Below are 25,680 nucleotides of genomic sequence, written 5' to 3'. Positions count from 1 at the left end.
AAACATTATTGACTGTGTAATGACATAAGCTAATTGAACTATACTGAGATAAAATGTATTTAGACGTGCAAAGGTCCTGATCTGGTATTCATGCATGGGGAATACCACCCTTGTGATTTTCAGTGTACTTGCATGCTTCAGATGTCAAGGAAAAAGTCAGTTCAACCATGATGTGTATTTAAATAGGTTTGGCAGGAAACATGGTTAGAATATATAATTTTAGCTGTGTGCTGATGCTCTAAATAATAGAATGAAAAATATTTCTTAGTTAATTTTCAATGAAACCTGCTTTCTTAAACAAGGCATCAGCATATGGCTTCTATTTTTATGATTTTATCAGTTTGTAGAATGTAATGGGATCACTGATGATTGCTGTTTAATTCTGGGTGCAGATTAGTGCAGATATGCAAAATCAGAGGCAAGGTGCATTTCTAGTTGCTTGCAGAAAAAGGGAAATTCTCTGTCAAAGAAGTAGGGAAGTTGTCAATCAGTGTTACTTACCAAAACTGGGAGGGGGGAAACTCTCTGTCTACATTAGTGACATTTGTTTATGCTAGCTTATCCTGGTAAATGGAGCAAAATGACTTTTATTTGTCTTCATATTCTGAACAAGCAAAAAAAAGTCAAAAGTAGATATCTGCAATTCTTGAAAATTGAAAATCTTTGGAATGTCATTTATGTGGGCTCAGACTTTAATCCCTGAATTTTAAGATTTCTGTGCAGTTTGATGGAGTGGATTATTGGTTCTGCCTTTTGGTTTTCAGTAGGAGCTCTTGGTGCTATTTAGTGTAATTTTATTGTTTGCTGAGAACTGAGTAAACTAAATTTATTATTGTGCTATTAATGTTTTGTAGGTAGTGGTGATGAGGAATTTTCTTACCCTTAACCTCCTAATTTAATTTCACCTGCATTTGCTTCATTTTAAATGTCATGGCTTGAATTTTGCTGTACTGGATGTTCTCCAAGTAGGAGCAGTGGTGTTGCCCTACAAATATTATAGCTCTCTTGCAGCTCAGGAGTGTATAAATAGAAATACCTTAATGATTGTGAATTTTTGTGCTGATTTTTGCTTCAAATGTAAAGCAGTACAGAATCTGTAATGTCCCTGTTTTCATGGATCTCACTCATTTGAGCTTGTAGCAAAGATAATTTGTTCTTGAGCTGCTCAGTTATTAAAAAGCTATTGTCTAAGCCTCACTGAAACCTACCATATATAAACTCTCACAAAGTCTTCTAACTAAACAGTTTTTCCATGTGTTAGTTGTTCATTTTAGCCTTGTTTTTCTTCAGTTGGTTGGTATTAGCAATTCTTAAGCAAAATAGAGCACGGCAAGATCTGAATTTTGAACCTTTTAGTCTGCAATATAAAAACCTACCTAAGAAAGTGATATAATATATTAGTGCCAAAAGGCTGTAACACGACATGGTTTTTGTGCACCACTTTTTGGGGTTAAATAGTTTCTGAGTTGGTTTTAAAGAAATAAGTTAGTCACTATTATAACTCAGAGAGTTTTTTGTTTCTTTTCCTCTAAATGATGTGTATTATCACACACTTGGAGTACGCTGTGATTAAATTCATGGAAGAAAACTTAAGATTACAAGCTTATAGACAAGATGTATTTACTTTGCTAAAAGAGCTGTCGGCCGTAGTAGTTAGTAAAACGTGTTGTCGTTGCAGCAGCCCCTGGAAGCGTGAAGGATGGAGGCAGCGGAGAGCCGAGCGCCGCCCCTGAGCGAGGCGCCGGAGCCGGGCTGTGCCAGCGCTGCCGGCTGGCACCTCACCGACAGCACCCGCCTGCAGCGCTTCCTGTGCTTCGGCTCCCAGGGCAGCACGTACCACGTCAAGGAGCAGAAGCTGGGCTTTGAGAACGCAGAAGCTTTGCTAAGGCTGATTGAAGAGGGCAGAGGCTGCGAAGTCGTTGAAGAAATAAAAGCATTTAGTCAAGAGGGCAGAGCGGCAAAACAGGAGCCCCTGCTCTTTGCCCTCGCAGTTTGCTCGCAGTGTTCTGATGCCAAAACAAAACAAGCGGCGTTTAAAGCTGTCCCCGAGGTGTGTTGCGTACCAACCCATCTCTTTACTTTCATCCAGTTTAAAAAAGATCTGAAGGAGGGCATGAAATGTGGCATGTGGGGCCGTGCTCTGAGGAAAGCTGTTGCAGATTGGTACAATGGAAAGAATGGCATGGCTCTTGCTTTAGCAGTTACAAAACATAAGCAAAGAAGTGGTTGGTCTCATAAAGATCTTCTGAGGTTGTCCCACCTAAAACCTGCCAGTGAAGGTAATAAATTTTTATTTACCTGAAAATACTGTTTTAAACCTTTTATATTTACTGTGGAAGTATTTTGGAAACCCAAGTGCCATTGTAGATGAATTCTTTGTGAGGATATCCTGTAAATTGCATCTTAAAAATGTGGGTGATCATGTCAAAACCAGACCTATTTATCTTCAAGGTAAACAGGGTTTGTTCTTTCTTTTCTCCCATACACCAAGAGAAGATAAAATAACACAACTCCCTCATTTTGTTCCTATTTGCTTGCAAATGATGAAATAACACTTTTTTGTTATGTGGGAAGATCTGTTGACTTCAAATCTTAAAATAATAGAATGATTTGGGTTGGGAGGGACCATAAAGATGATCCAGTTCCAACCCCCCTGCCATGGGCAGGGACACCTCCCACTAGCCTAGGCTGCTCAGAGTTCCAGCCAGCCTGGCCTTGAACACTTCCAGGGATGGAGCATCCACAGCATCTCTGGGCAATGTAGCAAATACATGAAGCTCCTTACTTATGAGATTAATTCAGTAATTAAAAGTACTGCTCTGTGTGTGGCTGACCTTTTCAATAGGTATTTGGCAGGTCTGAGAATGAAACCTGCTAATTAATTTGCATGCTAGAATGATAAATGCCAGTATACAGATGGTAATCCTGCTTGAGAAATGGTTTTCTTTTTCATCAGGAATTGCTATAGTCACTAAGTATATTACCAAGGGGTGGAAAGATGTCCAAGAAGCCTATAAAGAGAAAGCAGTTTCTGCTGAGACTGAAAAACTCTTGAAGTATCTGGAGGCTGTGGAGAAAGTAAAACGCACAAAAGATGAATTGGAAGTTATTCATTTGATAGAGGAATATGGTCTAGTTAGAGAGCATCTCCTGACAAACCATCTGAAATCTAAAGAGGTAGGTAAACTTCCTTAGGTAAAATCTCCATAGAAGTATGAATTCTCCATAGAGTAATGCTGTTCATTAAGTCTAGATTTCTTTAAAAATTGCCTTTACACTGTTTTTCAAGTTGTTTACCCAAATAGTTAATTTAAAATGATTAAGATCTTAATATAATTTGTACATATATTTTAAAATACACTTATTAAATGTACAGATTACAGTTCTTGTACTTTGAGAATCTCATCTTTCTGTGTTTCCCTTCTCTTTCATCATAGGTTTGGAAGGCATTACTCAAGGAGATGCCTATTTCTGTTCTGTTGAGAAATTTGGGAAAGCTGGCAGCAAATTCAGTGCTTGAACCACGAGGTTCAGAAGTGTCAATAATATGTGAAAAACTGAGAAATGAGAAACTGCCAAAAAAGGTAAGAACTTTATAACTTTGTGGATTTTAATTTTTGATGTTTAGTTTATTCTATTTAAAACTGCAGTTTAATGCCTGCAACTTTATTGTAAAACTTCTGTTTATAATTTCTCATTTGATTCCCCACCTGCTTTCTGAAACATTCTGATAAAATAAGTGTATTGGCAGCTATTGGATCTTTCCTTAAATGAGGGCTGTGGCAAGCTTTGCTAGTTGGGTTCATTAATTTCTTCTGAATCTTGTAATTTTTCAGTGATTTAAGAAAATAGCATAGCAGATGAGGGATAAAACAAGAGTACTTTGTAGTTTGGAAGGGAGACTTTCCTCTTTCCTGATTGCATTATTGCCCATTAAAGTAGGAGGAAAATAAGAGAGAAAAGAGAGTTCCCCAAAGAAAGAATAAAATTTTCAGGCATTTAGTGAAAGGTAGAGAGGACAAGTGTCTTGAGCAGTAGTTTTGTGAGCTAGGAAGATGAAAATCAGGACACTTAAATTCTTCAGCACCAGAGCTGAATTGGGCACAACAACAAAAGTCCATTTTTCCCCATCCTACTGCAATTCCTTTTCTCTGGTTCCTTCCTGGAGAAGGAAGAGCAAAGATCATGGTGCAATACCTTGATGGAAGATAGACAATGCACAGGCATTCAGATTTACTGAGTTTTGATGCTAGCAGTGATTAAGGACTGAAACACCCCTTTTGGATAAAAATAACAAAATGTTGATAGGGTTATATAAGTTAAGTTTATCTATGGAAAGCAAAAAAAAAAAAAAAATCTTTGGAGTGTTTTATAGCATGAGAAAAATGAATGCTATGTTCCAAAAATAGTTTCTTGTCCAGTGTTAGTGTATCTTGTATATAAAGCGAGTTTTAAGTTGGTTCTTTTCCTTGTCAACTCCTTTCTCTTCAGCTGGGCAGGGACTTTCTTTTACTGGAAGCCTGTAATGGAAAATAGTGCTGGACAATCACAGAGCTGCAAAATGTTACCAGAATTCTGGTGATGGCATCCCATTTGGTGTTCATTAGAGGATTCTTGAGTGGGAGTGAGGTCCATTATCAGTAACCCATGAGTATCAGTTCATCCAACAGCTGTGTAAAGGCTGCATGAACTCTTTAGATGTAACAAATATAAAGTAACCATATACTAAACCTGAGATTTTTTTGTAGGAACTTATTTTCACATTTAGTTTGTTACTTTTTTTAAGGAGATGAAATTTTCATATCCTTATTTTTGATTTCTGCCTGTAGGGTAGAATACATCCCTTCCATATTTTGGTTGCATTAGAAACTTACAAAGCTGGACATGGAAACAGAGGGAAGCTTTGGTGGCGTCCTGATGAAGACATTTTAGAAGCTTTAGATGCTTCATTCTACAAAGCTTTCAAGGTAATAATAGTTCTCCAATTTGTTAAGCTTTTTAAGAAATCTGTGTTTTCTGAAAGTTTATCAAGAACAGTTGCTGGGGTGGGTAACAATTCTGAAACTTTGGCAACAGCACTGTCCTAATGTTACCCAGAAAGAGGAAAAAACGCCCACTTTAGGAGTGAAAGCAGAAATTAAGAAGAAATGAAATTATGTGTATGTATTATATTTTTGTCTTTTATTCTTTCAGACAGTGGAGCCAACAGGAAAACGCATTGTAATTGCAGTTGATGTTAGTGCATCAATGACACAAAAGGTTTTGGGCAGTGTGCTCAATGCCAGCACAGTTGCAGCAGTAATGTGTATGGTGAGGCTTTCAATTTCTTGTATTTATAACTGTTTTCAGCTTGAATTGCTTTTTTGATAGAAGGGTGCTCTAAAGCTGGTTAGAAATCAAGAGGAAACTTACATATAATATATTTTGGGTACAGAAGGTGTGACTTTGTGCCTCATTGCTGAAAGCTACTAGCAACCGTATTCAGAAACATCAGTGTGAAGAAGTTGATTTCTGTTGTGAATCAAAGTGGTCAGAGCAGGTTTTTCACTTATCTTAGCCATAATAAAATGGTTTACTATAAGTAAGAACTGATAACTTTATCCTACGCGTTTTAATTTTTTCAGAAGCATGCATGGAAAAAAACAGATGAGATTAAGAAATATCGGGATCATTGTTATGTCTGTCTGAGTTGTCAATGTGGCCTTTATTCACAATTGCTTTCCCCTCAGTTTAGTATTCTAAAGCTTCTAGTGTTGTATTCTTTTATTGCAGAGGAGTTGAACTTTTGTTGGCCCTTAAAAATGGTCAAGGTTTTATGCCAGAGGGGAGGCAAGAAAAATGAAAGTATCATTAGTTACAGTAATTAGAGCAGTTGTTCAGCTCTTTTTGCAGTGTTTATTTGCAGTGATATTAGAGAATATTTGAAGTGTAGAGTGAACCATTACTGTTTATGAGCAGCTATGATGATTTAAATACAAAAGCATTTGTCATGCTGTGTGGTAGGGAATGGCTCAGTTCAGACATTAAAAATTCAGAGTAATGTAACTGAATTATTTTTGTCTCACTCTTTCTCAGGTTGCAGCACGGACTGAGAAGGATTCCCAAATTGTTGCCTTTTCACATGACATGGTCCCGTGTCCAGTGACGGCTGACATGACCTTACCTCAAGTTTTAGTGAAAATGTATGAAGTATGTAAAAAAAAAGTCTCAGCAGTTACATTGTATTTTCTTTGTAATCAATTCTACTACCTTGTTTAATCTGTATAGCTCTAGCACAAGATTGGATTTTTTGGGTGCATTTTATTTAGAGAAAGCCCAGCAAATGTTGTTATTTCATTTGCTGGATATTAAACATTGCAATTTAGAATGCCAGTGCTAGGTCACAATGAGTTAGCTTGAAAAGAATATTTTAAAAAATTAAAAAAAAAAAAAAACTGTACAAACTGAGATAAAATGAACAAGTTTAACAAAAGAAAAGCCTCTTTGTGTAGTAACACATTGTAAGACATGAAGCTTACATCAAAAGTAATTTTTCCATGGTTTGTTAATTTCTGTATTAATGTGTTCCATGTATATTTATTTTTTTCTCAATAAGATTCCAGTGGGTACCACTGATTGTTCCCTTCCAATGATATGGGCTCAAAAAACTCAGACAGCTGCTGATGTCTTCATTGTATTAACTGATAACGAGACCTTTGCTGGGAATACTCCTCCTGCAATGGCCCTTAGAGAGTACAGAGAGGTAACTATGCTTCTGACTGTTTATTGTTAATAAATACTGTACAAAGTAATTACCAGCGCTAAAATTCTTCTAGAGATCGGACTGGTTGTGGCTTTCTTCAGTAAATAATTATATATTGTTAAAAACTTAGCAATCCTGCAGTTAGGCAGAATTAGTGCACATATTGCACTAATTGTGCATATTTAAAACCACAGAATTGCTAAAAGAGTTTGTAATTAGCCTGCCCTGCTTGGTGTGCTGTAATGTTCATGAAATTTTGTTACTCAGGGACTGCATGAATTTCTATGTCTCCTGTATATAATTGATGGTGTAAGTTTTTATAGTTGTTACAGAATGATGTTTGACTCTCAGAATTAAATTCAACTTTGGTGTCTGCAGTAGATGTCAAAAAATTTCAATGAAGTAATGAAGATTAGTGTCAAGAGGATGAGATGACAGTATCTTGTGAAGAAAGCCTATTGTGTTTTAAAGGAACTGCTCTAAGCTGTACAGCTTCATAATTTTACAATAGAACAGAGAAAAATACCTTCTCCAAGCACATTGCTATTGGAAACCCTTATTTATTCAGCAAACAGTCCTTTATGCTTTAGAGAAACTATTTTTTAAACTACCAAAAATATGTTTGTCAGGCATGGGTGTATGGACTTCAATCATTACATAGTTTCCACCCAGTTGAAATGAATACCAAAAATCTTTCATTTGGTTTCCTTAGTTGAGGTTAGCTGCCATTCCAGTGTTGACAGGCATCCTGCAGTTCTCATTCTGGCATCCCTCATTTCTGTCAGTACAGCTCTTCAGACAGTGGCTTATGCAAGCGAGATTTGGCCCTCTGGTGTGTTTAAGTTACTGCATATGTGCATGTTTTACTCTAGATGTTTTCTGATATTTTTTGCTCTCCTTCCTGTAGAAAATGGGTATTCCTGCTAAGCTGGTTGTTTGTGGAATGACCTCCCATGGTTTTACGATCGCGGACCCGGATGACAGAGGCATGTTGGATATCTGCGGCTTCGATACAGGAGCTTTGGATGTCCTTCGAAACTTCACTCTGGATTTGATTTAAGTTTTTTAGGCATCTGCTCTTCCCAGTGAGTCCATTGCTGGCAACAGATTTCACCCTGGGAACTCCCAGCTAAATATACTTTATTAGCTTATGGCATATTGTATACATATCAGAATGTTACGGGAGGTGGTGGCACTTCAAGCATCTCTGACTAGAGCTTCTCACTAAGGTGTTTGTAAGGTTGAACAGAACTTCAGTCTCATGCAAATCTAACAGATTCAGAGAAACTCAGCGCTTGCATCTCTGGTGTCTAACTAACTGTCAGTAGCCAATGATACCCCTGCCATTGGAGGTGGCAGCCCCATGTCACCGCTGTCACCGTGGGACGTGGCGCCATGCAGCAGCACACTGTGCATTTGGACACTGCTGTAATGGCTGGCAGTGCAGTCACATCGCCCTTCAGAGTCCTGCAGCACCGCTGGCAGCCCTGCTCCTTCAGAAAGGCATCTCCACTCCTCAGCCGCCTTCCTTGTATCCTGCACGCTCCTTTTCCCAAGGCTGTCGGTTTCTTCCTGTACACACACTCAAAACTCTAGGTGGACTTCATTCCCTGACCAGCCTGGGCTCTGTGTGAGCTGGAGCTGCAAAGAGCATCATCCCTTGTGTGAGAAGCACAGGAACTGTACTCTGAGTCCTGTGGCCCAGCAACAGCCACTCTGGATCTGTCCTGGGGGTAAACAGGACCCCCTGTTATGATGGGATGATGGCAGGACCACAGTGTACTTTACAAACCCTCGGTCCCTGAGCTTCACCAAAGTCTTCCTGGCTAGCCTGGCCTGCACCACATGAATCACCCCACCCCTGTTGTCCTCAAGCTCCACAGCATCCACTGCCTTGAGGAGACGGGTGGCTTTGCCTGGACCTGAAGAAGACACCACAACAGCAAACACTTCGTGTCAGCATGCTGGACCCTGCTCTTGCTCTCCACCAGTGCTGGAGTCAGCCCAGACACCAGCTTGGCCACATCCAGCTCCTCAGCAGGCTAAGTGAAGAGGGCCACAGTGTTGTCCAGCTCCTCATGGACTTTGGAGTTCTTGTGCTGCAGGTACCCCTGCTGCAGCAGCAGACCCAGCACCTGCTAAGGACATGCTGCCTCCATCAGCCACAGGAGCAGGTTGTACTGCAGGATGGCCAACTTCCTGTCCCCCAGGACTTCAGCAGCAGCACCAGGAAGCAGATGGATCACCTCCAGAGCCCTGAGCACCACCTTGGAGTCATTGAGGGGGGTGTAGAGGAAGCTGAGGAGCCCTAGAGGCCAGACCTTGGCCTTTTAGGGCTGAGAAAAAATTGATTTCAAACAATCCTGAATGAAAAGGGGTCCAGGAAGGCTGGACATTCTTCAAGGATCTTAAAGATGGAGGAACAGGCTGTCCTCATGTGCTGAAAGATGAGCCACTGGGGAAGGCTGGTTGAACAGGGAGCTGTCACGGGAACTCAGGGAAAAAAGACCTTTGGAAGAAGGGGTAGGATGCTCTTGTTAGGTTATGCAGGAAGGTTAGAAAGTGAAACCCCAGCTAGAAATTAATTTGGCCACTGCCGAAATAGATAACAAAAAGTGTTTTTACAAATACATCAGCAACAAAAGGAGAGCCAAGGAGAGAACCTCCATCCTTTATTGCATGTGAGGGGAAGCATTGCCACAAAGGATGGGAAAAAGGCTGAGGTACTTGATGCCTTCTTTGCCTCAGTCTTTAATAGTCAGACCAGTTATCCTTGGGAAGACAGAGACAAGGAACAAAATGAGGTCCCTGTAATTCAGGAGGAAACAGTGACCTACTGCTCCACTTAAGTGTTCAAAGGTCCCTGGGGTCAGATGGAATCCACCCAAGCTGCTCTCCGCCATTTATCATCAATCCTGGCTAGCCAGGGAGGTCTCAAGGTGACTGGAGGTTGGCCAGTGTGGCACCCATTGAGCAGAAGGGCCAGAAGGAGGATCCAGAAAACCACAGGCCTGTCAGCCTGACCTCAGTGCCAAGGAAGGTTATGGAACAGATTGTCTTGATCACACAGCACGTGCAGGAGAGCCAGGGACCAGGCCCAGCCAGCGTGGCTTTATGAGAGGCAGGTTCTGCCTGACCAACCTGATCTACTGTGAATGGTGACCTCCCTAGTGGATGAGGTAGAGGCTGTGGATGTGGTCTACCTGGGCTTCAGCAAAACCTTGGACACTGTTTCTCACAGCATTCTCCTGGAGAAGATAGGAGCCCGTGGCTTGGACAGGTGTACTCTTTGCTGGCTAAAAAACTGGCTGGACAGCTGGGCACAGAGTGGTGGTGACTGAGTCACATCCTGCTGCTGGCTGCTCACCAGTGCTGCTCTGCAGGGCTCACTGTTGGGGCCAGTCCTGTTCAGTATCTTTATGGCTGATTTGGACAAGGGGGTCGAGGGCACCCTCAGTCAGTTTGCAGAGGGCACCAGGTTGATCTGCTGGAGGGCAGGAAGGCTCTGCAGAGGGATCTGGACAGGCTGGATCCATGGACTGAGGCCAAGTGCTGGGTCCTGCCTTTGGGTTACAACAATCCCATGTAATGCTCCAGGCTGGGGCAGAGTGGCTGGAAAGCTGCCCAGTGGAAAAGGACCTGGGGATGCTGGTCCAGAGTGGGTGAACAAGAGCCAGCTGTGCCCAGGTGGGCAAGAAGGCCAAGGGCATCGTGGCTTGGATCAGAAAGAGTGGCAGCAGGACCAGGGAAGGGGTTGTTCCTCTTTACTTGGCACTGGTGAGGCTGAACCTCAAATCCTGTTTGCAGCCAAGAATTGGAACAGGCTGCCCAGGGAGGTGGTGGAATCATCATCCCTGGAAGTGTTCCAAAACCACGTGGATCTGGTGCTTAGGGACATGGCTCAGTGGTGGACCTGGCAGTGCTGGGTTGATGGTTGGACTTGATCTTAAGAGCTCTTTTCCAACCCTCACGATTTTGTGATTTTTATTAACTTTTTGTGAAGGGGAAACAAGAAAAGTGGATGAGGAATCTCTTTTTTTATTTTTCCTGTTTCACACAATTTAGAATAACAGTGAGAAGTTTGCTAAAAGTGGTTACAGGGTTACATAGTATATAATTTAATTTCATTTATAGTAGACTATAAATATGGAGAGATTTTTAATTTCCCCCATTGCTGTGGAATGCTTATTTGCAAGAATAAATTAATGAATTACTTTTAGAATGGAGCTGGAAACAAATGGGCTTAGTATTTTTAATAATGGCAGTTTACCAGCAACTTCATTGAGAGGGACTTTTCTTTGGGCTTTTTTAAATCTTTGTATTTTAAGTGTTAGTAATGTTCAATGGTTTCCATGGCTATGGTTAAAATCTTCAAAAGAAGTTTTTTCTGGTATGTATTGAGACCATGTGACTGTGATACAGTGTAAAAGTTACCCAGGGACATTTTATACTGCTAAGACTGAAAGTGCAAGAGCTCATGCTAATCTTTTTCTCTCTCTGGATTATCATCTGGGTTTTCAGGAAGAAATATATCTTTAGATAAATTGAGGGGCAGTTTCTGCACAATACCATTTCAGAAGCACTAGTTTAGAATTAAAAATGCTTTACAGAAAGTTCTAAAAACTGGTTTTAGTAGAAAAAGACCTTGGAAATGACTGGGATGTCACATTCAGTCCTTGTCACAACTTCAAGAAGCATCAGCACACCTTCAGTGAGCAAGATTAACAAGTGCATGTGTCTTGGCCTACTCAGCAAAGCTGAGTGGGAACAACCAGAAACAAAAAGCTACTTTTTTTTTTTTTTTTTTTTTTTTTTCAAAAGAATGTATTCAATGACTCAGAAACAATCTTCCTAACAGGAGAGTATTTCATTTTTTTTAAATCTTTTTGTAGATTAGTGTTACTTCTGATTTCATAAATTAATTCAAGCTAACATATTTCAAAACTACCTCCAGTTTATAGTGACCAATTCTTAAAAGCTTTTATGAACTGTACAGTTGCCTCATTCGTGTTCACAAAATCTTGTTTAGGAAGTGATTGAAACTGGATTCTTTATTTTTAATTTTTTGTTTTTACTCTGATACTAAGAGTGTGGCAAGGAGAAAGCCAGTGAGTATTCTACCACTTTGGAACAGAAATTGATAGCAATTTGTGTGTATATGTATTTAATTCTGTGTTTTCTATATGTATGTATAAGGGGGAAGTTAAAAGATCTCTTTAGTAGATCAGTCTTACAAGATTTGAAAGGTTTTTTAGTGATGCTTTTACAACTTCCTCTAAAACATATGTATTTCATCCTCTTTTATGCTAATGCAGACTGTTTTAAAGAGCAAATTTGATGTTAATTTGAAAGTAATTATGATTTATAAAAATAACACGTTTAGTGTTAGTGGTAAATGACACATAAGACCATATTTTTCTGCCTAAAACCCAAGCTTTTAAATGTAAAGTTGAAGTTCCTACTATACTTTTGGTACTTGTAACACTTTTCATTATGCCTCATTCCTAGTGATTATAAATTCAAAGCTTGCATTCTGTAGCCAGGATATCTCTTTTGGTGCTAAAATAGGATGTTAAAGGTTACTGAAGGTATTCTGCTACTTACTTAACACTCTCCCTTAATGCATAATCAATCCAGTGAGGGAAGCCTCTCCTGACATAAAGCAGGGCTAAAGGAACTGCTGGGTAGAGTGTTGCCTTTCAGCCAACATGAATTCAGTCACTCCTCAATTATCACTGCTCTCACAGAACAGCTCTGACAGAATGCTTGGAGACACAGGACTGCCACCAGCTCCTCAGGTGAGTTCTAGAACAAACCAAGTGTTCCTACAAAAGCTAAGACACAGCACTTTGGGGTTTGCAAAAAGAAAACCAGCCATTTCTCATGAAAAATTGTTTGTCGTTTTCAGCTTCTAAACAAAACACCATGAATATGGGGAGTAAACTCATTTGCTCAGTACATGTTAATAATTATTTCAAGTAAATGCACTGGTGTTTTGGGGTTGGGGTTGGTAGTAATGCATTTTAAATGACACAATAGTCAAACATCTGATTGGGTGTTTCCTTGTAAGCTAGAGATGTCAGAAATAACTGATAGATGAGTATCTTTTGCAAGTACTTTTTTCTTATTTGCAGTAGTATTTGTGAAGTAATAGGAAATATTTTGGACTAAATATAAAATGAAAACTTAAAACAGGTGTTTCAAGTAACTTTCAAGTAAATTTATTGCAAATAAAAATTAGAGTAGTTACTAACAGATTGACTGTATGGTTATAGTGGTGTTGCATCTTTGGAAGCAGTCCAGTTTAAAATGCAATTCCTTGAACTAGAGTGTGGAGGTAAAGATGGACTTTTCAGTAGGAGTGATAGAAATTGTAGATCCCTCTGTCTGTTGACACTGGGTAGCTGTGACCAATGATAAAAGGTAGTCATCCCTGCTGGGGTACAGAATATGCTCCTAAACATTTATGGTGTCTCTGGACTAAAAACCTTGTCAGTGGTTTATGTGATGTAAAACCAGCACTGATGGGACCATGTTGCCATCTGCTCCCCCTTCAAGATTTGCACAGAGAGAGGACACTGAAGTAAATGCTGACAGCTGAAATTTTGTTGTATGTGGACCTTTGTTTCTGGGAGTGTCTTTCTGGTTTTGCCATTCTCTTCTAGTAAGGGGCATGGAAGAATGATGCTGCATATTCCTTGTCCATAGAATGGATCTTTTTTATCTGCCCATACACTGAATTTTAGGGGACAGCATGACTCACTTGCCATAACATGCATTTGGCCCATTTCTAGTCTTTAGTTATTACACTGGTAATTTCCAAAACAACTCTAGACATGTAAAGAGGCAATAATTACTGTAATGCTTGAAAAAAAAATTAAAAAGTGAGCTAAGACAAAATTTCTAAGCTTAAGCTTCAGTTCAGTGTACAATAAACAATCTATCCTTTCACCAAAAAGGAGACTTTCAAATTAGTAGTGGTCTTTGCATTGGAGGAACACTGACTGGAAAAGCAGAAAAGGGGCTATAATTGTGCACTGTAGTTTATCAGTAAACATTGAGCAGGGACAAGTTTAAAGCTAGTTAATTTTACTCAAAATGCTGAATGAAAAAAGGTCTAAATGCACAGTGCAACTGTAGACCAGGCAAATGCAGGTTTCCTGATACCTAACAGTTAACTGGTTTCAGTTTGACTGCCATTTCTCTGTGACCCCCTTGACAGCTGTGCAGCATTAGACTATTGTGTTGAACACTGTAATGTTCAGGCACTTTAGCTTGATGAAAGAAGAAAAGCATGTCATGGTTGGAAGCACAGCAGAAGTGAAACATTTCTCCTGTATGGAATGAACATCCAAGGTCAGGTTTTTTCATGGAAGGGACACAATCAATGATGTGGAGAGGGCAGGAGGCTCTTGAGTTTTTAAAAATAATGCAGTGAGCACATCAGCATTGTGTAATAAATTCAATAATGACAATAATAATTTTGCCAAGAAATAGAATTTCATGTCAGGGATTTTAGACCTGGAGCAAACAGTAGGAGAGTTTGAGGTGCTTGTAGAATTAGATTGCAGTCCTCTGTGTTTCAACAAAGAGAAGTCTAAAGGTAGGTGTAGTTCTGAAGTCAGCAGGGCCAGTCTAAATGCCCACTCTGTGAGGGCTGCTCATAACTGACACTAAAATACCTTGCTGCTTAAAACCACTGTTAAACCTGTTTGTTAAACACAAGTCTTAAGGAAGTTTATGTTGTTTTTTCACATTGCTGATGTTACCTGATGCCCATAAACGGGTATGGCTTTAAAAGGCTATTCAACAAAGTACATATTCTTGGCTTAAAAACACATCAGCAGTTTGGGAAATGTATTTTAGTAGTGGCTCTGACTGTAAAAACACTATGAAAATATTTGTCTGAATTGCAAATACTGCTTAACCCTGTCGCGAGCTCACAGGCACCATAACAGAAGCTTTAGTTTTGGTTCCATTTGTTTTGTTTCTTCTTGTTTTGCTGTCCCCTTTTCTCTGTTAGTGTTGGGTTTTTTTCTCCATTTTCATCTTGTCACCTCAGGCCTATACTTGAATCTTTTTTCACAAGCTCTCATCCATTCCTTTTTTTTTTATTTTTGCCTCTGTTCTTCTGCCTTCTTGTTGTCACAGAGTGTGCTGACTTAGCTCCCTGCACCAGAACTGATGGCATAGTATTTCACGTTTTTAATAATGAATACTTTTTCCTGTTCTTTAATTATATAAATCTCTCACAAAACATCTAATTTTGTTGTGTATCTGTCAGATTTTTTAGTAAAACTCTGTGTAAAAATCAGTTACAAAAGTATACCTTATTTATTACAAAAATCCAACATCTGCCTGTGAATGGCTTTATTTGAAAAAAGTAACAATTACAATTGGCTTTTCATATGTAAAGCTTTTTTTCTAGAATTGGTTCAGTGATTTGAAACTCTTCATTCTTTTAAACAGTATCAAGTTGCTGTCATGCAGAATTAGGAAAACATTTAAATTAATACTCTGAATAAAAAGGCAGCTTCTTTGCAGTATTGACTAGAGAAAGTCTTCAAAGAATAGCCTATAGAAGTAAACCTAAGTAAAGAATCATTTGTCTTTCTTGTGCTTTTAATCCTTTTATTTAGTTTCTATGAAATTCCACCAGTTTCTAGGTTTATTTTGCTGTCTGCAGTGGTTTGCAGTGCACAGATATGCTGCTGTAAGCAGCTGTTCTAATGACTTTATTGCTGAAATGGTAGAGATGTTTCATCTTACCATGACAGTGGAGTGTACAAATGGCTGAGCAAGAGTTCTGGGGAAAAGGTAAAACACTGAGCAGGACAGTGTTTCATGCATATGCTGCCCTGAGGGAAATCATAAAAGATAAGCTAATTTCAGCAGAAGCTATGGTGTCTTTAAATATGTGTGCTTACATATCTGGATTTATGATTCTGATACCGCAAAGCGTGGTTTCTTTAGGTATTTCTGCATTCTGAATTTAAGTTTAAATATATATATTTGCATATATATGTGGTATGTTGAGAACTTTTACAAATGCTTCATTAACAAATAATGAATATAAGTAGCTGCTTTCCTAACGTTACCAGCTTAAGAGTTAAGCACAACTAGTTACAAACAAAATAACTTTTCATTCTCCTGTAAAAGTGCAGTTCTACTCTTTAAAAATAATTCTGTATTTAAAAAGCAACACATGGGCACATTCACAGCTCTGTGTGCTTCATTAAATAATTCAGTGTTTGTTTCCAGCTTCTTTTGCTTCTTAGAAGCTTGGGATTTAAGATGGATGAGCAGGTATCCATATCTTCTAGTGGATAAATTTCAATATTTAGATCCCAGGACAAGCATATTTTAAGATAAACAGCTTTGTCCTGGAGACAATGCTGGGGGGAAAAAAAGGAAATTTTAAATTACTATTTTTGAGGTTCTTAATTTTGGTGTTTTTTTTTTTTTTCCCCTAGATTAGAACCACACTTTAACTGCCATATCATGTTTAATTAACTTAAGCATAACATGGCTTTGTGCCATCCAGTAACAAAGGCACTGTCTTGCTGCTACTTTCTGTGAAAATGTACACAACGAAAAAAAAATGTTTGGATGGGGAGCCTTAATATGGTTAAAAAGAAACATAATTAACCCTTTGAGTGCCTTAAGCTAGATCCTGTTTAATGATGGGGCACTCACTTGGATCTGCAGGCACACAGCTTCTTTCAAAGGCTGCAAGAGAATTTGCCTTAAGTGACAATGCCCTGGGATTTCCAGAACTTGGAACTCAAAGGGTTATTTTAGACTACTGGTTAAAAAACCAAGCCTCTAAACAGGGAACAAAATGAAAAGGTCTTTGAAAAATTCCTTTGCATACTATTGTTATTATTTGTACATGATGGGTTTTTCAGCTTTGGGGACAAATTTACTGTTAAGCTTCTGGTAAAAACATCGCTGGCTAAACAATTCTACACAGAGAAAAAGAATACTTGGTATTCTTATATGACTGTGCAAAATGAATTGCTTTATTAAGTGTAAATTCAGAGATGCACATCTGTGTGTTTACCTTGATGACTGTGTCCTAGCACAACACAGTAAACAGTAAATAATTAACACAGTAAACTGCAATAATTAAAATGAATCAAGGTCAATGTGTTGAATTAGCTGATTACATATTAAAGATGCACAATGCAGGCAACTGTATACTAAAGACTTTCTACAAATTATGCAGTTTAAACTTAGGTCAAACCTGCATCACAAAAATGAAGCTGTCAAGTTTAAATGATACTCTTGCCGTCCTAGTTAGCTGGAATTAAAGATTGATGTTTTTTTCCCATAAGGGGAAAAAGTAGCTTAGTTACATGCAGTGCTGAAAGCAATGGAAATAACAGAAGTCTTAATTCATAAAAAGTGAGTACAAAATTAATTGACTAATGTTCTTATTCTAATATGTGCACCTTTAGTTGTGTAAAGGTCCCTTTAACTGAAGAATGGGATATAATTTTCTACTTGCATATGAACTTCCTTGAAATAACCAAGAGTCTTGGCATTGCCTGGTCTGGCTTTGGATGTACATTGTACTGAAACGATGGAATTTTAGTCATTTCCTTTAGACATTTAACTGAAAGTTAAAATGGCTAGTAAACTGCATTCTGACTGTAGAATTTAAGTACTAAATAAACTCTATGCATATTAGACCTGCTTCACTTGCTCTTTGTTTCATGCTGTTGTTGGATCGGTTGTACCACAGGCTGCAGCTGCAGCTGAGTGCCCGAGCTGCCTGGCCCCCCTGGAAGGACATTCCTGAGTGGCAGTACAGACTGATACCTCACAGTGCAGAGTAAAGATGAAAGCTGTCACTCTCTAAAGCTGCCAGAATCTTTATTCCCTTTTCTGTTCCATTGGACACACGATTTGGGAGCTGGGTGATCAGGCACTGGAATACAGGAGAGGCAGACATGCACACACCAATATCACTACAAACTGGGTTTGCTTTACATTTCAGTTTGACAGAGAAGAATTATATTTAAAGAAACCATTAAATAAAACTGACAATTTATTGAGAAAAAGCTAGAAAGCAAACTAATGTGCAGCATAACCCACAGGATTGTTTTTGCAGACCCTGGCTTCCCTGGAGCAGGATGTAAGCACCATGAAATGACATCACTGTCTCACTGAGAGCCCCCAGAGTTAGATAACGTTTGCTAATGAGCATCAGGGTGGTGAGAAAGCTGAGGCAAGGACACCAAGTAATTTGCCAAGTCCATAAAGTCTGTCAGAGTGATCTGTAATTCAGAAAGCCATGGCTGGAGGTTGTTGAGTGCAGCTTGTGCTGTGTCTGTGATCTTCTGATTTCATCTGAAATTCTGTTGATACAAAGGAAGACAAAGCTAAGCTAGAGATCGTTGCTCAGTAATTTGCTTTCATTTGACACTGATGAATTAAAGGAAGCAGTTTGCCTTCCTCATGAAGCTTTTGAGTATCTGTTGCACCTCCAACACAAGTCCCATTGATAAACACTCTTGGGACCTATCAAGAAAACAAAAGTTGCATTAGTTACCTCTTGGAGAAAAGGTAAACATTCAGGCAAGCCCATGTGGACTCCAGTACACACAATTATTGCGTTCATCTACATGTGTGTATAATATTAGTGTACAACCCATACTTGTCCACAATATTTACAGAGATGGGAAACTTCATGTGGCCCTCAAAAGTGGGATGAAGTCACTGTGTGGATGATTGTAATAAATTCCAATAATTGAGTCAAGTGAGACTATGTAAAATAAAATAAAGGTGTTAAACACAACGGTTTAAATATACAGATGAAAAATGACTTTGATACTTCAATTATTTCAGTGTCAGTATGGCAAAGATCAGCTCTGAGCGATAGCCAGAGGGGTTCTAGAAGAAGAGACCTCCTGCAGTATTTAATTTAGGAGCTTGTATCCCAAATTTACCTGTCTCAAAACAATTAAGGACTTGCTATGGCTATAACCCAAGAGTGATGTGTGTAGCCCAAGTTGTTACTTGTTAAGTATAAGAGAATATACTCACTGTTCTGCCACCAGTCATCTGTTCCAGAACGTCTTGGAACTGCCTTCCATTTGTATTTGCGTCCAGTTCCACAGCTGTGTAATTCACATTCAAACCATCAAAGAGGTTTTTTGCCATTTTGCAGTATGGGCATGTTGTTTTAGAGAAAATCACCACACAGTTGTGTGAAATAATGTCCTGTGTGCTCAAAAGAAAGTTAAAAGTCAGCGAGCTTCAAGCCAATGCACTTAGAACACTATTGAACAGTCAGGAAAGTAATACAGAAGTTAAAAAGTTGCTGTCAGAGTAGCAAACACAGGAAAATCTCTGCAGACACCTCTGAAGGCAGGTTGGAGCTGCATCTGGCTCCAAACTGAGCACAGGGATGGTGGAGTGTGTGGTACAACTCTGCTCTGCAGTCTGCCCAACTCCTTTTGTCCCCTTACATTGTTCAGGACAGTTTTCTCTGTCTGTAAGGCACTGGGGATGTGCCAGTGGCAGGCACAGTGACCAAAAGCAGTGGGTGGAAGATACACCCTTATCACTTTACTGTAAATTCAAGGGGATTTCAGGCTATCATTAACTATCAGTAAATTTATAAAAAAACACAACTTCTAAAATATTTAACTTTACTCGATATCAGTAATTTTACAAGGTCCCAATGTCGACAGCAGCACTGATTTGAGTAGAGATCTAATAAAAATACATAAAATGGGTGCAGCCTAGGAAGATCAGGTTCCAGGGCTGTGGATAAACAAAACTACCAGCATGGCTTGATAACCACAATGAACATAGGAACAGGTTCGACAGGCAGAACTATTTACAGTATTTCTTTGTGTAAATAAAAAAAGGTTTGAATTAACAAGCTTTTAGAAATGCTGAAAATCAGCAAAAGCAACATAAATAATGCTACCTGTATTTGATTGACAGCAGCATCATTAGACAATCCTACAGAAGCGGTCTGGCTGTTCCCCATTCTAGAACTAAAAAGAAATGACAGTCAGATCTTCGAGCTTTCAAAGAATCGCCACATTGCCCTGTTTGCTTTCGGTATTTCACTGACTTCTCCATGAGAGTTCACTTGAGCTGCAACATCTGCAGCCACCCCGCTTCTCGTGTGCCTGCAGGGAAGGGGAGCAGCGGCATGGCTGCGGCCGCGAACAGCCCGGCGGGGCCGTTACACGGGAAACGCTGCGCGCCGCCGGTGACAGCCACACACCGCGTGTGACACCCGCGACACCGCGCCGGTGACAGCCACACACCCGCGTGTGACACCCGCGACACCGCGCCGGTGACAGCCACACACCGCGTGTGACACCCGCGACACCGCGCCGCCCGTGACAGCCACACACCCGCGTGTGACACCCGCGACACCGCGCCGCCGGTGACAGCCACACACCCGCGTGTGACACCCGCGACACCGCGCCGGTGACAGCCACACACCCGCGTGTGACACCCGCGACACCGCGCCGCCGGTGACAGCCACACACCCGCGTGTGACACCCGCGACACCGCGCCGCCGGTGACAGCCACACACCCGCGTGTGACACCCGCGACACCGGTGACAGCCACACACCCGCGTGTGACACCCGCGACACCGCGCCGCCGGTGACAGCCACACACCCGCGTGTGACACCCGCGACACCGGTGACAGCCACACACCCGCGTGCGACACCCGCGCTCCGCGCTCCCCGCCTGGCTGCCGCGGGCCCGGCACCCGGCACCCCGCCCCGCTCCCGAGCCCTGCCCTCATCCTGGTCCCTGCCCTCATCCTGATCCCGACCCCTGTCGCTCTCCCAGTCCCGAGGCCGGACCCGGTCCTTGTTCCGGTCCCGGTCCCTGTCCCTGTCCCGACCCTAATCCCAGTCGCGGTCCAGATCGCGATCCCTGTCCTCATCCTGATCCCGAACGCTGTCGCTCTCCCAGTCCCGATCCCGATCCCTGTCCTTGTCCCTGTCCCGGTCCCTGTTCCGACCCGAATCCCAGTCCCGGTCCCGGTCCCGATCCCTATCTCTGTCCGTGTCCTGATGCCGATCCTTATCCCTGTCTCAGTCCCAGTCCCGATCCCAGTCCCTGCTCCAGACCGTGTCCTTGTCCCGATCCCAGTCCGGGTCCCGATCTCTGTCCGTGTCCCGATCCTTATCCCGGTCCCGATGCCTATCTCTGTCCGTGTCCCGATCCTTATCCCAGTCCCATTCCCGCTCCCGGTGCCGGTCCGGTGCCCCCGGCCCGCACTCACCGCCCCCCCCAGGCCGCCGCCACGCGGCGCAGCGCCCCCTGCAGGGCCATGGCTGCAGCAGGAAGGGGCGGCGCTCCCCTCCGCCCTCACGGCGGCCGGCGCCGCTCCTGCAGGGCCCCGCGCCGCCTCCCGGGGCTGCCCGCCGCGCTGCCTGAGCTCCGGGAGCGCCGGCACAGGGACCGGGACCGGGACAGGGACGGGGACAGGGACTGGGACAGGGACAGGGACAGGGACCGGGACTGGGACAGGGACAGGGACAGGGACAGGGACAGGGACCGGGACTGGGACAGGGACAGGGACCGGGACAGGGACAGGGACAGGGACAGGGACTGGGACAGGGACAGGGACAGGGACAGGGACAGGGACAGGGACAGGGACTGGGACCGGGACAGCACAGGGACAGGGACAGGGACAGGGACAGGGACCGGGACAGGGACAGGGACAGGGACAGGGACAGGGACTGGGACAGGGACCGGGACAGGGACAGGGACAGGGACAGGGACTGGGACTGGGACCGGGACAGCACAGGGACAGGGACAGGGACAGGGACAGGGACAGGGACAGGGACCGGGACAGGGACAGGGACAGGGACCGGGACAGCACAGGGACAGGGACAGCACAGGGACAGGGACAGGGACAGGGACAGGGACCGGGACAGGGACAGGGACAGGGACAGGGACAGGGACAGGGACAGGGACCGGGACAGCACAGGGACAGGGACAGGGACAGGGACAGGGACAGGGACAGGGACAGGGACAGGGACCGGGACCAGGACAGGGACTGGGACCGGGACAGCACAGGGACAGGGACAGGGACAGGGACAGGGACAGGGACTGGGACTGGGACAGTGACAGCACAGGGACAGGGACAGGGACAGCACAGGGACAGGCCAGCACAGGGTCAGCTGGGCCAGCACAGGGCAGCACAGGATGGGACAGCTTTCCCGGGATGGGGTCGGGAGGGGCATAAAGAGGGGCTGGATTTCCCAGAGGCCTCAGAGCCGCTCCTGGTGTGGGGGACGTTGGGGAGATTTGGCCTCCTGCCCGGCTGGCTTCCAGATGTGAGGGTTTCGGCGGTGCCTTTGCTTTGTCCAGTGTAAAACTTACTTTAAATCTTCTCCGTCCCCGTTCCTGTTGCCTGTTCTTCCTCACGTTTCTTTCCTGCCTTGCAGTTCTTCGGTCAGAAACTGACCAGTGAAACAGGAGCTTTGGGAACGGAGTAAATAATGGGTGGGGGGTGAAGAGCTGCTCCTCGTTCCTGGGAAGTTGTGTTAGTGGAGTTGGCCAATTGTGTAATGTGTGGAATGTTTTTAGTGGCTCCTGGGGAAAAAAAAAAGGCGAGGGGGGAGGTCTTACTTTATGTAGAGGTGTTGGGTTTTTTTATTTCCTCAGTCTGCCCAGTAGAAGCTGTTCAACAATATTCTGTTCTTTCACCCCCACTTACCTTGCTGTGGAGCCTGGTCAAATACATGTCCCTGACAGAGCACTCCTGTGGAATATTCTCTGAGTATCCCCTCTGGGGTCTGCACAAGTACTTCAGTAGTGGAGAAACTTTTCTAACCCCTCTTAGCTGAGGGGGCAAATTGTGCTCTGGATCACTGTTCAGTGCTCAGCCCTATATTTTAAAAAATGCTGCAAGGAAATGCACTCATGTACTGATTTGGTTTTGCTCATATGTATCTGTAGAAAAGGGAATGTGTGTTCATGCATGATGTATCTTTATGGATGTTGATTAATCTTAAATGAACTTACCTATGATGTAAATTTGTCTAATGTTTTGCAACTTAGTTTTGCTTTCCTGCAAAAGATCAGTGTAACCTGTTAAAGTAGTGAGAAAATGCAATTGAAACATTGTACCCATGTCATATCCTTTCACGGTACCAAATGGTAACTTGCTTGCTCATTTCAGATAATGATTTTCTAGCCTAATGTTCTGTGATAAAACTGATAAACTCTCAGGTATCTAATGCCACATGAAAATAGTTTCACATCAAATCCTGATTCAATCATTTAAATGCTGGTTAATTATGTCACTACGATCCCAAAAGCAACTGTGGGAAATATTTTATAAACTCCCAGTGGAAGTGGCACGTTAAGAGTAAACCCACTATATTTTTGCATTAAATTTGGCAGAAAATCACCCCCCTGGCATTCCAGCTGCTCCTCAGACATCAGAGGGACTGGGATAGCTGGGTTTAGCTTCTGAGCATGGCCAATTCAGCAGCAGACATGCAGAGCTGCTGTGGCACTGGAAAGAGATGACCTTTGCAGTTCCTCCCAGCCCAGCCCACCCTGTGCTTCTGTGCTGGTGGTGAGTACCCTGTGTGCAGAGGTGTGTGTGAGCCCATGAAATATGAACCACACAGCCAGCCACTAGCACAGCCAGTCGGGAGATGCCAATGTGGCACTAAGAGTATGATCACAAACACAGGCTGGCTTTCCGAATGTCCCGAGCAAGCACCTGGTACAGCCGAGCGCTGGAGTCTTACCCAGTAGGTGTCCCTGTGGGGAGGAGATAGGTAGAGCCCTCTGACAGTGCCAGGATACAGAGATGGCGTCTCCTCTGACCTCCCTTACCGCTAAAGCTGTATTTACATTGTTTTCAGTGAGTGACAGGAGAAGGTGAAGTTATGGCTGACATAATTCCCATTTAAGTGGAGTTTGATTTTAGTCATGAGCATATATGGGGGGTATTGACACAAAGCTGGGTCATGGCTTGGGTCACTCCGTTGGCTTAGTTCCTGTTACCTGCATTGTTCCTGCCAGAGCATGACCACGGCACCTCTGTGCCACTCATCCTTTGTTTTCTATCTGCATTGATTTCAGCAGGGCGAGACCAACTCGCTCCCTGCTGCTCCCTGCTTTGTTCCCTCCTCCCAGAGCAGCACACTGGGCTCCTGCTGGGATCCTGCTCCTAAGGCTGCAGGCAGCTTGTCCCTGCTGAACTGCTGCCAGTGCACAGACTCCTTCTTGCTCAGCTTTCTTTTTCCATGTTCTCCCCAGTGAAGGCAGCCTTAAATGAAAAAGGAAGCCAGAACCACAACGTTTTCTGGAAACCTGTAAATAAATCTCTTTGTAGCTGTGTGTGCAGCTGACTGTGCACTGCACCGTTGCCTGCTCCCTGAGCAGCAGAATGGAGCAGAACTGAAACAAGGGGCTTTTGGGTGTCATTGTAACGCAGTCACTGTGTGTCCCACTCAAAAGAAGTATTGCTTGTAGTGCAGCAGATGTACAGGATGTGTATCTGAAGAAGTAGACTGGATTAAGGGATACACTGGCCCTTTTGGATGAGGCATGGAAATGGGACTTGGCCTGCTGGAAGCATTTCAAGTCCTGTTCCAATTTTCATGAGCTGTAGCTCCAGTAATAATTCCAAATCCAGTTCAGGAAATGATATTGTTTATTCATTATGCCTTTGTCTTCTAAACACATAAATATTACTCTATACCCATTGACAAATAAATATTGGCAGTGATTGGTATAATTCACTGTGTTACTGGGCGTTACAGTACATATTTGTGTGCTAGACTATTTCAATACCATATCTGAAATGTTTTAAATACACTTGTGGTGCTCTGCATGTTGTTGTTCTGACACAGATGGGGATATCACTAACATACTGAGACAGGGAATTCTATAGGCTGTTGACTTGTAGTCTGTTTTGTCAGTCTCAGCACATGTTACTTACAAGAAGGAAAACTAACCAATTCTGCCTTTTGCAAATTTAAGATGGGATCATGTTTTCTGCCAGTGTTGGAGAGTGTTAGGAAAATTCTGAGCATCAAAGGTTGGAATAAGTCATGATGAGTGCTTCCTTTGGGGTCTCAAATCCTGCAATCAGTATTCCCCAGGGGTACCTGTTTGTTTGGTTCTGCTGGGAATGCTATGCTCCCAGTTTTTGTGTGTTTGAGCAGGAGAAATGAACTTGGAACATGGAGAGAACATGGAGAGAGCACATACCAGCTGCAGCTGTGCAGTTGCTCAGGTGAGCAAACAGAGCAAACTGAGCTCTGAGATCCCAGATTCTGCAGGGTAATGCGGAATGTGCTCCATGGCATTACTGTTTGTCCTTCTTCACATTTACAGGCAACTTTTGTTTTTTTGCTATGGTCTTTTGATGGCTTATTTGTATGAGAATTTAAGGACATTTTTGTGATTGATAAAGCAGAGACTATTCTATCTTTTTTTTTACCCAGCTTCATATCCAGGATACAGGAGATTTTCTCTCCAGCCTGCAGAGCAAGATGCACGCCCAGTGTCTGAGAGAATTGGAGTCACAGAATATCCTGGGTTGGAAGGAACCCACAAGGATCATCGAGCTGAACTCCTGTCCCTGCACAGGACACCCCAATAATTCCAGCATGTGTCTGAAAACATTGCCCAAAAGCTTCTGGAGCTCTGGCAGGCTTGGGACCACTACCTGCCCTGGGGAGCCTGACCACCATCTGGGTGAGAAACCTTTTCCTAATGTCCAGCATAAACTTCACTGATACTGCTTCCTGCGGTTCCCTCTGCTCCTTTCACACTGCTTTCTTGAGGTATTCCTGTGACCCTGCTGTCCCAGCCCTTACCAACCACGTGCTGCTGGGCTCACGGTCGGGAGTAATGACATAAAACCCCCTTAACACCCCCCAAACCCCTCCCAGGGCCCTTTAAAACCTCTTTAGTGT

At 42.7% G+C, this 25,680-nt stretch overlaps 2 protein-coding genes and 1 long non-coding RNA gene across 7 annotated transcripts; 2 read left to right on the top strand and 1 right to left on the bottom strand.

Moving 5' to 3' along the window:
- The first annotated feature begins 1,690 nt into the window (after window positions 1-1,690).
- RO60 (Ro60, Y RNA binding protein) lies at window positions 1,691-17,434 on the top strand. Of its 2 annotated transcripts, XM_053949978.1 has the most exons (8): window positions 1,691-2,279; window positions 2,957-3,177; window positions 3,438-3,584; window positions 4,830-4,967; window positions 5,194-5,310; window positions 6,076-6,189; window positions 6,596-6,742; window positions 7,650-17,434. In XM_053949978.1, exons 1-8 carry the CDS (start codon window positions 1,700-1,702, stop codon window positions 7,800-7,802), a joined length of 1,617 nt encoding a protein of 538 aa, XP_053805953.1. In that variant the 5' UTR covers window positions 1,691-1,699; the 3' UTR covers window positions 7,803-17,434. The 2 variants fall into 2 exon arrangements, with proteins under 2 accessions (XP_053805953.1, XP_053805954.1); XM_053949979.1 differs by lacking the exon at window positions 7,650-17,434 and having other exon boundaries at window positions 6,076-6,182; window positions 6,596-6,707.
- A 169-nt stretch (window positions 17,435-17,603) lies between these two features.
- On the bottom strand, window positions 17,604-22,308 carry GLRX2 (glutaredoxin 2). 4 transcript variants are annotated; one of them, XM_053949984.1, is made up of 4 exons: window positions 22,118-22,308; window positions 19,686-19,755; window positions 18,794-18,970; window positions 17,604-18,268 (listed from the first exon to the last, which is right to left on the bottom strand). In XM_053949984.1, exons 2-4 carry the CDS (start codon window positions 19,746-19,748, stop codon window positions 18,149-18,151), a joined length of 360 nt encoding a protein of 119 aa, XP_053805959.1. In that variant the 5' UTR covers window positions 19,749-19,755; window positions 22,118-22,308; the 3' UTR covers window positions 17,604-18,148. The 4 variants fall into 4 exon arrangements, with proteins under 4 accessions (XP_053805959.1, XP_053805955.1, XP_053805958.1 ...); XM_053949980.1 differs by lacking the exon at window positions 22,118-22,308 and adding an exon at window positions 21,012-21,101; XM_053949983.1 differs by lacking the exon at window positions 22,118-22,308 and adding an exon at window positions 20,857-20,982.
- Window positions 21,953-25,507, top strand: LOC128791981 (uncharacterized). Its single transcript, XR_008432260.1, has 4 exons — window positions 21,953-22,071; window positions 23,144-23,321; window positions 24,925-24,995; window positions 25,207-25,507. It is a non-coding gene; the product is annotated as an uncharacterized LOC128791981 (long non-coding RNA).
- Window positions 25,508-25,680: the final 173 nt, after the last annotated feature.

This window comes from Vidua chalybeata, chromosome 9 (genome assembly GCF_026979565.1).
Source record: "Vidua chalybeata isolate OUT-0048 chromosome 9, bVidCha1 merged haplotype, whole genome shotgun sequence".
Classification (NCBI taxonomy): Eukaryota; Metazoa; Chordata; class Aves; order Passeriformes; family Viduidae; genus Vidua; species Vidua chalybeata.
The sequence above is the reverse complement of the archived record's forward strand: the minus strand, read 5'-3'. Positions and strand labels throughout refer to the sequence as shown.

Coding starts and splice junctions, on each gene's coding strand:
- RO60 (XM_053949978.1), top strand. CDS start 1,700: ATGGAGGCAGCGGAGAGCCGAGCGCCGCCCCTGAGCGAGGCGCCGGAG. Junction 2,280..2,956: donor CCTAAAACCTGCCAGTGAAG/GTAATAAATTTT, acceptor CTTTTTCATCAG/GAATTGCTATAGTCACTAAG. Junction 6,743..7,649: donor CCCTTAGAGAGTACAGAGAG/GTAACTATGCTT, acceptor TCCTTCCTGTAG/AAAATGGGTATTCCTGCTAA.
- GLRX2 (XM_053949980.1), bottom strand. CDS start 21,061: ATGGCCCTGCAGGGGGCGCTGCGCCGCGTGGCGGCGGCCTGGGGGGGG. Junction 19,756..21,011: donor GCGGCGGCCTGGGGGGGGCG/GTGAGTGCGGGC, acceptor ATTTCTTTTTAG/TTCTAGAATGGGGAACAGCC. Junction 18,971..19,685: donor CTGCTGTCAATCAAATACAG/GTAGCATTATTT, acceptor TTGAGCACACAG/GACATTATTTCACACAACTG.